Source organism: Scophthalmus maximus, chromosome 2, assembly GCF_022379125.1.
Source record: "Scophthalmus maximus strain ysfricsl-2021 chromosome 2, ASM2237912v1, whole genome shotgun sequence".
Classification (NCBI taxonomy): domain Eukaryota; kingdom Metazoa; phylum Chordata; class Actinopteri; order Pleuronectiformes; family Scophthalmidae; genus Scophthalmus; species Scophthalmus maximus.
This window is the reverse complement of record NC_061516.1, coordinates 23,646,429-23,658,726: the sequence shown is the minus strand read 5'-3', so window position 1 is coordinate 23,658,726 and position 12,298 is coordinate 23,646,429. Positions and strand designations below refer to the sequence as shown.

The window sequence follows — 12,298 nt, the reverse complement described above, 5'->3', positions numbered from 1 at the left end:
TTGACCAATTTTATTTTCGGTGCTCCACTGTTTTTGCGAGATCCAACTACATACAACCCGCATTCTTCTCATATTGTCTATACATCTCCAATGAATATGTATCTTATCATGAAATATTACCAGGTTGACGCTGATGCTGTTTAACAATTTTCGAGAGATGTGATGTCGTTGCTCTTTTCAATTAATCTTCAAACACAACTGTACAAAGTAAAATCATATAACGTCAGGGCATTTCATTTTTATTCGCTAAACTATGTTGCATATATTTATGTTTTTAGCTGAACAGGTGAAGGTGCAATGTCTTTAATGGTGGTTTGGGGCCTGGCAGTATTATTCTTGGAGGTTTAGTTGCATCTTCAACCTCGTCTGATTTGGAAATAAGCACCTGTTGAAGCACTTTTCAAGTTTCTTTGGCAGATTTTGCGTAGTTATTGTGATCAAAAATAAAGCGCTGGAGTCGACAAGCTGTTTTGATATATTACCATGATGGTGCCAGCTCAAGGTCGGGCTTCAGACAGGCAGGAGTCCATTTTTTGGGGCGAGATTTCCCCTGTAACTACCGAGACCTCAATTCCGACCGTTCCACCACTAATTTTAATGGACGTGTGTGTGGCATCTCGTCATCTGCCCCCCGGGGAAAAGCTTTCAAGAAACGACTCCGGCGATTGGTCTAATCACCGTCGCCGTTGTATCGACTGGCGACAGAGTGCAGCGAAAAAGCACTTTTATGGGCATTCATTATGTGTGCTTCATTTTACCTGTCTGCCGGCTTATCTTTTGAACGCAGCCTCGCTACTGTGGCTCTGACACTGGATCTCCATTTAGGATGGGACGGGCGGGAGGCGCGGGGGGGGGGGATTTAATGGTGTTTATTTCAGCATCTTAATCTCGCAATGTCTCCCTCACTGTCTGTCTCGTCGGATTTCCCCCCATCCACCTGCAGTTTCATCACCTTCCCCCCCCCCCCCCCCCATAACGCCAGGATGTTACGCATGCCTGCCTCCATGTTGCCTCTTTGTTTTCGTCCGCGTGTACTGTACGTCTTCGTCGCATGTACGCGCGGTACAGTAGAGGCTGGACATCACATGCACCGACACACAACGGGGGCTCGTAAACCGTGGCAGCTGTGCTGTTCCCCCCTTCCCTAACGCCACAGACACACACACACACACACACTCTGTCTTTACAGACCAGGCCTTCATTAATATTCTGTTGTTGTGCACTGTCTGTCCGCGCGTGTGTGCGTGCGCGCGCGCGTGTGTTTAACTCAGAGCCAATTTGCTGTCTGCTGTGGCGGGGTGTTTTGTGTTCGCAGCTGTATTTGATAGTGCTACAGCCAGAGAGAGAGAGAGAGAGAGACGGAGGGAGAGAGAGAGAGAGAGGGAGGAATTGAATTGAGAGAGAGAGAGAGCATGAGCCAGTTCTGGTCCTGGCAGTGATGGAGCTCGGTGATTTGCAGCCGCTTACCGTATATAATGAACACGCCCCAGGTGCCCATGGGCACCCTCAGCAGGCCTATGGGGTGTCTAAGAAGGTAAATGGGATGGGGAGGGATGGGGGGGTTATGTAAATGCAGAGGTGGTTTGGGTTGGGGGGGGGTCCGGAGACGCAGGTGGCGATGCTTGGGGGCACCCATGGGTCCTCTCACCACACACTCGGTGGTTCCGCCTCACTGTGCCGGGTCACGCGTGCCATGTGGTCACATCAGAGGAAGGGGGGGGGGAGAGGAGGATGGGGAAGGACGGAGGGAGAAAGGAGGTGAAAGTGGCCGATTTGGGATGGACTGAGGACATGTCCCGTCCGCCCGAGTCAGTGTCCTGTCGGGCCACTGCGCCGCCGTCCGCACATTGTGGTCATAGAGAGTTTGCGTCTGATTTATTTAAAGCGCCGCAGTGCAAAATTTGCCCCGTTGGCGTCCCCCGGTGGCCACGGCAGACAAACACGCGTGATATGCATCCCAGGCACATACTGTACACACACACACACACACACACACACACACACACACAGGATGCTCTAGCTGGGGCCGCGGCCGCTTGGCATTTCACTCCTGGTCTGCTGCTCTTTGTCTGTCTTCAGCTGATGGCGAACATCAAATTGTATCTACGGCACAATCCGCTTCACCGTGTGCATGTGCAGGAAGAAGTAGAGAATCGGTACGTTACCGCTTCTCTATTTACCGTCCATAGTCTGTAGTCAGTATCCTCAAGTCTGTGCAGTGGATCTCCATCACATTCTGGAATGAAAACAGACAAATAAGCGCCACGAATGTACGTTTTGTGGTAAACGCAATGCGTTATCATGATATCATGAAACATAAAAGTGTTGTGTGTGTGTGGGGGGGAAAAAAGACAAGCCAGCTCACTGCTACCATTATTCGACGGTGTTTCCTCGGCAGCGGCGGCGGCGACAGGACATTAAGCACATATAACACCTCCGTCCGCCTCCTCTGTGTATTCGCATCGCGCTCGCCGCTCTGATCAGAGGCCCCTAATTAAAGACAGGTGAATCTGAGCGCAATTATTATTCCGGCGGCGTCCGCGCGAGACCCGCCGAGCCGCGTGATGGATTGTGATCTCTGCTGTGGCTGGAACGCCAGAAAGAGCACAATGTCTTACAGCGGGAGCCACTGATAACTTCATGCAGACAAATAAAGACTGTCACTTTTATTGATTTTTGTTTTTTTACCCTGCCCCCCCCACCGCCGCCGCCGCCGCCGCACACACCCACATCTCCTGCTCCGTCCCCGTCTCGCTTTCCTGTCCCCCTCCTCCGTCCCCCATCAAAGCTTCTCTTTAATGGCAAGGCGTGCAACACCACGCGGCGTTGAGCACGCTTTCGCCCGTCCCAGTAATACACACCCAAATTTAACGGGTAACCATCTCACGCGTGGCCCCTTCCTCCTCCTAAGGCAACCAAATCCACGCGTGCATACTGTAAAAAGTCATATAAGATATTAAACACAACATGCAGGATGGAAGTGAAATTGTCCCTTAACAGCGGGGCAGTGGCAGGAGCACATAACGAGAAATGCAATTTATTCCCTGGCACGTTGCTGCTCGGACAGGCAGATAATGAAAGGCATAGGTCACCGGTGGCGACTTAAACCCGCAGCGATGGAGCGAAATACATTAATAAATATCCACGACATTAGTCGGATGGAGAGTGTGACGGGGGCTGGAGTGGGGGTGGGGGGGGGGGGGGGGGCAAATGATGCAAGGAGGAGCTCCTCATCAAACGTGGGGATACAATTAGTCCTTGGACCCGCTGGTGAGAGCCTCCTGCAAATCATAACATCCCTGATCATTGACATCTGAATATCCATTAGAGCGGCTCCCCGCGGGGGCCGAGTGCTTCAGGCAGCCCAGAGGAGCAGAGGAGCGCGCTGCCTGTTGTCGGCTCCATTTCCGAAGTGCGCGCGCCGCGCCGCGCCGCACCGCACAGCCACCGCCGCCACCGCCGCCCGCCGCCTTGGTGCACGCTGCCATGCGTCCAATCACACTGTCCAGAATATGTCCGACCGTGAAAACCTTCCTCGTTTTGAGTGATCGAAGATGATCTCAAAAGTACAAATAACCTGATGTGTTGTTCAAGGTCATGCAGTCAGTGTGAAATGTTCAGTCCCCCAACCAGCAACATTGCGGCAGTTGAAACTAAATGTAACGCGGCTTTTTTGGTTTACCGAACTCTCAGTGCGATCTAGAGTCCGACCAATATGGATTTTTGGGGCCGATGCTCATGACGACATTAGGGAGTCAGAATTTTCCTTTCTAAGACTCGATATTTTACAGTTTAACCATAAACTTTATTGTAAATAACTAGAAAACACAACCAAATTTATGGAACTTGGAAGGGAAAGAGACATTAATGCACACCCCTTCTGCATTGTTTATTATGTCAAGTTTTCATATCGGCTCTTCTCGGCCGCTTCCTATCGGCCGACCGCTCCATCGGTCCCGCGCTGGTTTCATCTGCAGGTCAAACTATGAATGTGTTTGCCGTCTCACTTGAGCTCTTAAGTTATTACTAGTTTGGACCAGAGAGTTGGCCGTGGGCTCAGGAAGTAGAGACGGTCGTCCACTGACCCGAGGGACGGCGGTTCGAATCCCCGCTTCCCCCAGTCCGCATGCCGATGCGTCCTCGGGCGAGACCGCTGGGCATCGCCTCCCATGATGCCTCGTGTACGAGTCTACGTGTACGTCTCGGAGAAAAGGGCGTCTCTGTGGCTTTTTGACGGACTCCGAAACCCACATTGCACACGGACGGATGATAAATTCCGCGATGACAAACTTGGTTCATTGTCGTGGCCTCGCCGCATCAGTCAGCACGTCCATTAGTGCGTTCGTGAGACGTCGGCACCGCGTGGTCAGTAATACATCTCGGGGGCCGGCGGACAGCCGTGACGGGCCGCAATTATTTCAGGCGTCGCACGACGAACAACGCGGCACGAGCGAGCGGGTGATTTGTTGACAGCGACGACAACAGAAGGGTTTACATTTGTCTGCAGGTATTGAAGGGTGTTAATGGGTTTTCACTCAGCTACTGTCGCTCAGGTATTTTGCGTAAAACCGACCAACTGGAGACTGTAAATGATTTTTGTTTGTCAGAATAACCATTTCCTCGCGTAAATGTACAGTAAGTAATCCCCGGTACGGCGTCCTGTTCCTGGCCTTCATGCTGTTATCTGTATCTCTTTGTCTCTCCATCGACAAGTGAAATTGACCTTTTGCCCTTTTCTTTTTCTCTTCCACACGTCGCAGCGGGTGACCACCCGTACGAGTGCGAGTTCTGCGGGAGCTGCTTCCGAGACGAGAGCACGCTGAAGGGCCACAAGCGCATCCACACCGGGGAGAAGCCCTATGAATGTAACGGCTGCGGCAAGAAGTTCAGCCTCAAGCACCAGCTGGAAACCCACTACCGCGTGCACACAGGTACGGCGACTAGGATTAGGACGAACTGACGCAGGTTAAAGGATGGATGGATGGATGGATGGATTGATGGATGGATGGATGTATTGATGGATGGATTGATGGATGGATGGATGGATGTATTGATGGATGGATTGATGGATGGATGGATGGATGTATTGATGGATGGATGGATGTATTGATGGATGGATGGATGGATGGATGGATGGATGGATGGATGGATGGATGTATTGATGGATGGATGGATGGATGGATCCCCAGGGGGGAGATTAATTTGTCACAGCAGCCATACAGCAGGAGAAAATTACACAAATGTGCCAAAATGTACAAATACAAAGTTAAAGTTCGGATTGGATTTGAAGTGTGCAAAATTCAAAGAACACTTTTTGGGATAGTTATGTCCTGGAGTCATTTCTGGAAATAGCTACTGCCTCAGTCTAGAACGTCCTGTCTAATATTTCGGGGGGGGAATAGTTCACATTGTATGTTTTTAAAAAAAACCATCAGCAATATTAAAATTATATTTTTTTTTAAACTCTCCTAAAGTGAAGTATTGTATAATAATTTTTAAAAAGCGGTATCCCAGAGTAACGTGAGTTCCGCCTCTCTGGACTCGGTGAGCGCGGCACTACGTCGCGTTCGCCCCCTCGTAATAATCTGGTGCTTAAACATATCGACGCGGCATATGGAGCCTGTTAAAAGGGACTCTCGGGGTTGTTGGGTTTTTTTGGGGGTTTTTTTTCGGAAAATCCAAGTTGCCAGGCACGGGGGGAGCCGAGCAGATGGATATCTCCGTTGCCGTTGATACAGTAGACAAATGTCTCAGAAGACTCCGTATTGATCCCGGTATATTTAGAGCCCCATAAAGATGTTGACACAGTGATAAGCCCCCCCCCCCCCGGGAACGAGTGCATGCTCCGCGCCAGACACCACGAGTGCTCCCCAGGATGGCACACAGCCAGGCCTTTATGCTCCCTCGCCATCTACTTCTTTTTTCTTCTTCTTCTTCTTCCTCCTCCCTCAAACACACGCGTGCACGCACGCGCACACACACACACACACACACACACACACACGCACATCTCACATTCAATAAGCCAGCTGTTAAGCCACACTATCAAGGCAGGCTGTCCAATAATTGGCTCCCCACCTGTCCACCCTTTCACCTTTTATGTGGGGGAGAGGGGCTTTGCGTTAAGCCGCAGAGCAACAGCAGATAACAAGAGCAAGTGACAAGCTCACAGTCAAAGGCCACCTCGCACAAAAGGCAGCTGCTTGATGAATCATCGACATTGGCAACCTCACCTCCTTCTCCCCGCACGTCCCTAAATGCCAATGGCGGATCAATACCCGGGGCCCCATTTGCAATTCATTATTAGCCGGTGATTCCGAGGCGAGCCTGTTTACAGTTTGGGTTATCAATATCATCAGCGTGGTGCGGGCATCCACACTTCTGCAGCGGAGGAAGGAGAAAAGAAGAAAAAGAGAAACCATGACGACCTTCAGTACTGTATTTATGCTTATTGGCTAAACGGTGCCGTAAACCGCGCCGCCTGCAGAGGTCAAGGTTAACCAACGCAGCGAGAGAACAGGCAGCGGAGGCCAGCAAACCCGACAGCGCGCGCGCACGCACACACACACACGCACGCGCACACACACACACACACACACACACACACACACACACACGTGCGAGAAGCTGAAAGGTGACAGCGAGCGCGGCGCCAGATCACTTCCGACAGCTCATTTCAAATGCCATTGGAAAAGGTCGGCATTTACATGTCTAATTTGCGTCTGCCGGCTCGAGCGCCGGTGGATTATTCCCTGCCATCACTCACGTCGTTAGCACGTTGAGCTTTCGGCTGCGAGTCGCAGAATTGAAACGTGCCTCTTGGACGTCGCAGCTGTGTCGTGTGTAGTGTAGCCCAGATTATGTGATTTATACAAAAAAAAAGAAAAAAGAAAAGAAATACCAGATATGTAAACATGTCACGTATTCTTTTAAAAGTGCCAAGTGGGATTTTTAGACCACGGAGATGTTAATCTAAATATTGTTATTGGGTTGTTGTTTTTATTCGCAGTTAAATAACAGAGCTGGTTCACGCACAGCTCAGCTCTTAATTCTACCATCACTTCTGCGATAATTACAATGGCGCCGCAATCACCGCGGCGATGGGATGAGATCTGGAAGCACGGCGACATCGCCACGAGGCCGCGCTCCGCTGAGCATCTCGCTCGACCTCCTGCAGCGTCGAGGTGCGTCGGCCTATCGACGGGAAACTGCAAGCTCCGGGAACAAAATGGACACCGCAAACCTCCAGTCAACATTCGTACCTACAGTTATCGGGAGGACGGCGGGACAGCGAACGGGGGAAAAAACCTTCATCGTTTTTCCGCCGTTTGGCCTCAGCTGCCACATGCAGCAGTCGCACGTTTGATTAAAAAAAAAAACAATCTCTTTTTTTCCCTTTTTCTCCCATTGCACAGCGTGATATGCGTTTACATGATTTCAAAAACCCTAATGCGGCGGGGGCTTTTTTTTTTTTAATAAAGGCGCATCCCCCTCAACACGCAGCAATAATTAGAGGCTCATTTTCTTATCTGCCCGGAGGGATATTGTGACGGACCCGCCTGGCGACTGTGCCCACGCCGTCTGTCGGAGGTGGACGAACTTCACCTCTGTACTTTTTTTTTGGGGGGGGGGGGGCTTTTGTTTTTCTTCACTCGTAGACTTGTACCAATTACGGGAGGCGGCGGGATGGACTTTAAAAGAGTTGGTGCGATATTCTTTTTACGGCCGCTGTGTTGGGGGCGGGGGGGGGGGGGGGGGGGGGGGGGCGGGGGATTTCACTCCAGGGCTTTGACTTGTCACTTCATGTGCGCGCGCGGCCCAATTATCATAACAACGGCAGCATTTCGTTGCGGGCCAACAGGGTGGAATGTGTGCTCTGTAAATTAGTGGCGATGGCGGATCTGTGTTTCTCCCGAAGCTCTGACACGGAGGCGTGTTTTTTTGTCTTATTCTCTTCTCCACTATTCCGATAATCGATTGATCGGTTCCAGTAGTTTTGAATGTGAATATGTGAATATTTTCCCCTCTTGTGACAGTGAACCGAATATCTTTTGGTCTTTTGAACTAGACATGATCTTGGGGGTCTTTGGGAAACACGTTCGGCATTTTTCGACATTTCATGACGCTGTATGAACAACATTGACGACTAGTGGATCAATCGAGACAGAAAGCGACAGATTAATCAATCATAATGATAAGAATAAGAAATAATGGTTTGCCAATAGGGGATCATTTCTTTCAATGCGATGGGTTTTATTGTCGTCTTGTAGCTTGCGCATGTCGTTTTTTTTCTTAATCCTGTGGATTTTACTGGAATTGCTGCAGGACAAGTAAATTGTCGTATTGTGTTTAAATAATGTTGCAGCGGTCGAACGAATGGATGAGGCTGCTCACGGAGGACACAACGCTGTCAATGGACTGACGCGATGCCCAACTCACACACTCACACACACACACACACACTCACGTTGTTGTTGTCGTTGTCGTCTTCCGCCCTCCGTGCAGGTGAGAAGCCATTCGAGTGCAAGCTGTGCCACCAGCGATCCAGGGACTACTCGGCCATGATCAAGCACCTGCGCACCCACAACGGCGCCTCGCCCTACCAATGCACCATCTGCCTGGAGTACTGCCCCAGCCTGTCAGCCATGCAGAAGCACATGAAGGGCCACAAGCCCGAAGACGTGCCCCCAGACTGGCGCATAGAGAAGACCTACCTCTACCTCTGCTATGTCTGAGAGCCGGAGGGAGCGAGGGGAAGAGAGAAACGGGTACGTGAGAGGGTGGAGGTGGGCGGGACGGGGGGGGCTGGGGGGCTGGGGGTGGGGGGTGGGAGGGATGGAGAGGTGAGGCGAGGGGGAATGTAATTGAGCGGAGAGGAGGCCGAGGAGCGTCGACGATTGAGGAACGTCGACGGGGCGAGAGACTCGGAAAAGCAAGAGGCGGGTTTGTTTTCTCTTTTTTATTCTTTTCATGCAAAAGACAGGGCGACCTGGCGGGGGGGAGGGGGCGGGGGCCGGGGGGAGCGGGTGTGGTCGGACACAAGTGCTAAGGAGACGCAAGACGTGGACACGGAGAGAGAGAGAGAGAGAGAGAGAGAGAGAGAGATTCTCCGCCATTGTTTCGGATTCACCGGGTCATTCACTACATCTGCAACTGCGTCGTCGTTTTCAGGTCGTTTCACGCCGCCGCATGAAGCCAGCGAGCTGCGAGGAAAGAGACCGGGGGGCGGCGGGGGGGGGGGGGGGGGGGGGGGGGGGATGCTGCTGCCACAGTGGTTGAGGAAGCAGATTCTCAAGGGCTATCTGAGGTCCGTGCCACCGGGAGCCCAATCTTTTCTTTCAGAGTTCATTGTCTTTTGGAAAACAGGTGACGTGATTTTATTTTCGTTCAGATGTTCGAGCCTCCGTCCCCGAGTCCGTCACCCCGAGGACTGAGACATATCTGTTTCCAAATTTGAATTTAAGAAGCGGACACTCCAGAGTGAGTAGGAAACTCGCTTGTTCGGGGGGGGGGGCTTTTTCTTTCCCAAATGGGAGCCATATCAGTTTTGTCACCTCCCATCGCAGACATCCCAGCGGTGGCGGGGGAGATAGCCCGTGAGAACCGGCAGGCGCCGCCAGTCCGTGTGAAGACTTCCTGGTTCTGCGTTCGCGTCCCCCCCCCCCCCCCCCCCCCCCCCCCCCCCCCCCCCCCCCCCCCATCCTTCCACGATTCTCCCCAGAGAGCCAAAGGCTCCACTTGCGTCACTTTTTCTTCACCGTATACATTTATTTTTGATTTCCTTTTGCTCTGCGTCACAGTTTATCAAGGCTTGATTGCACAGATGAAGCAAATGACGACAACAGTTTTTTTCTGTTTGATGTCGGCAAGGTGTATATTATTATTTCAACTCGCTTTCACAGTATACGACAGTAAACCCAACCATATTCACCTACTACTCAATAGAGCAATAGATTATTACTGAAAACGGCTTCTATCCATATGCATTGTTAACCAGATCACTATCATCGTCTCTCACACACTACACACACACACACACACACACACTACACACACACTACGCACACACACACACACACACACACACACACACACACACACTGACACGTGGAAAAAAAAACTTGTGACTCAGCAGATCTGTCCGTTGGACCGCAGCGATGGATAAACGGAAACGGGACATGGCTGCTTTCTTTTCTTCCTTTTTTTTTCCCCCCCCCGTGGGGACTCCTGTGACTTTTGACCGCGAGTCGTGAATGTTGAACGAGGGGTGTGGGGGGTGGGGAGGGGGCGGGGGGACGACGACGACGACGACAACGCCTCAGCTGCACACCTCCAACGTCTGGGTGGCGCAGCTCCAAGACTGTTATGTGGCTACAAAAAGCATGAATGTGAGTGTCTGGGAGGCCGGGCTTTGGCGGCGAGGGGGCCGCGTCGAGATGCACGCCGCCGCGGGTCAACGCTGCTTTTCATTACCGAGGTCGGGGAAACCTTCCGATTCCAACGCCGGACGATGCTTTCAAGTGCGTTCGCCCCTCGCGGGGGGCATCAGATATATCGCAGCTGGCGAGGTCCTGCGCTCTTCAAATTCACACTGTAGCGTACAAATGACGCACGGTTGTTTTACTAACCGGGCGGAGCTGGTCAAGAGCCACGAGGCCGCAGAAACAACAAAATGTTCACACCAGTAAAGTGGAGAGTCGGCTAAATGAAAAAAAAAAACCTTCCTCGTTATCTCGTAGTTACATCGCGGATACGCTATTCCCGATGGTTCGTACTCTCCAATACGTTTGCACTGAATTCAATCACCGCCGGGGGCCCCAGGCATCCAAAAGTGTCACAGAGATGCCGTTTGCGCTCAGGACGCCTTCAGCGCCGTTCACAGCGTGAGAAATCTTACAGCGGCGGTCAAAGTCTCAAGGACGTTGGAATCTCCCGACTCTCCGAAACGCAACATCAGAACCGGCGCGGCACGACGCAGCCGCAGGTATTTGATGAGCGTCGCCGCGTGCCACGGCGTTGCCGGGGTGATGGCATGTCCAAGCAACCGGGGGGGGGGGGGGGATGGAATCACTGATTGGACGAGATAAGACCCAGCAGCTTAAGACGACAGAATAAATCAACCTCTCTCTTTCTGTGGTTTTTATCCCTGCGCTTTGTCTTTCTCTCGTCTCCTGTCGCCGTCGTCATTGTTGACCTTGAGTTTGATCTCAACACATCGTACTTGAATTACCTCGTTTTTTTTGTGACCTCATGTTGCGTGTGTATTTTTCTTTTCTTTTTTTTTTTCCTTTTTTTTCTTTGTCGGAAAGATGCATTGCACAACGTGACGAAGCGATGTGTACACAGAAGATATTAAGTGCCACGGTGAAGAGTTGTGTTTGTTTTGCTGATGTCGTGTATTTCCTTGTGCATTAGTTGTTACCAAACTTGGTATTATTATTAACCTGCTTGTTAAGGAGCCGGAAGGTTTGGTCATTTGTTATAAAAGCTACCTCTAAGTTGTTGTCGTTATTTTTGTTTTTGGCAAAAGCACATATTTTTGTGTTTGTGTATCGCATTATTTCATCATTGCTACTTCATCTCATGCTTCTATTTTATTCTTTTCAAAAAGTTGATTTATGATTGTCTGTGTTTCTCAGCAAAAATGTATATAAAAGGGTAAGAGATAACAAAAGTAGAGGTTGATAGGGTGTGAGATATCATTCAAACGGATGTATATTCTTCTCTCATAGTCGTCCCCCCCCCCCCCCCCCCCCCCCCCCCCCCCCCCCCCCCCCCCCCCCCCCGAGGAGGGGGGGGAAGAAGAAAAAAAAGCAATTTTGAAGCCTTAAGTGATGAGTCCGAAGGAAGCAGCAAGACAGGAGGAAGTACTATTTCTTTTTAAGAGGGTTTAAACGCAAGATTTGAAACTTGAAAATATGTTAATAGAATTGTAGTTTTGTAATGTGAAAAAAAAAAATTAAAGAGAGAACACAAAAGAAGTTGGTTCATCTGAAATGGCCGAGCCTCCCCAGGACAGGTCATATGTGCAGCGATGCAGAGTGCGTTGGACAATTGGAACTGCAAGCGGTAATCAAAAAGAAGAAGAAAAAACAGCTTAAAAATAGAGATTCTCTCGGCCGACGAGCTCTCTCTCTCTCACACGAGTGTATTCCTGAACAAGAGCCGACAGAGGCAATTTGATATATGAAAATTGTGATATTTTTGTATTCAGTGTCAGTCCTTTTTCCATTTGTGGAGGGTTACAGCAGGGCACAAATATTTGTATTTCCTTTTTTTTTTTCTTTAATTTTTTTTA

General features: G+C 50.6%; 1 protein-coding gene across 1 annotated transcript in view; it reads left to right on the top strand.

Moving 5' to 3' along the window:
* The window catches only part of zbtb16a (zinc finger and BTB domain containing 16a), a 124,577-nt gene extending 115,790 nt beyond the window's left edge, over positions 1-8,787 (top strand). Inside the window, exons 6-7 of the mRNA XM_035625974.2 lie at positions 4,761-4,931; positions 8,506-8,787. Of these exons, the coding sequence (XP_035481867.1) occupies positions 4,761-4,931; positions 8,506-8,735 (401 nt within the window). The 3' untranslated portion in view covers positions 8,736-8,787. The remainder of the gene's footprint in view (positions 1-4,760; positions 4,932-8,505) is intronic.
* The last annotated feature ends 3,511 nt before the right edge of the window (positions 8,788-12,298 follow it).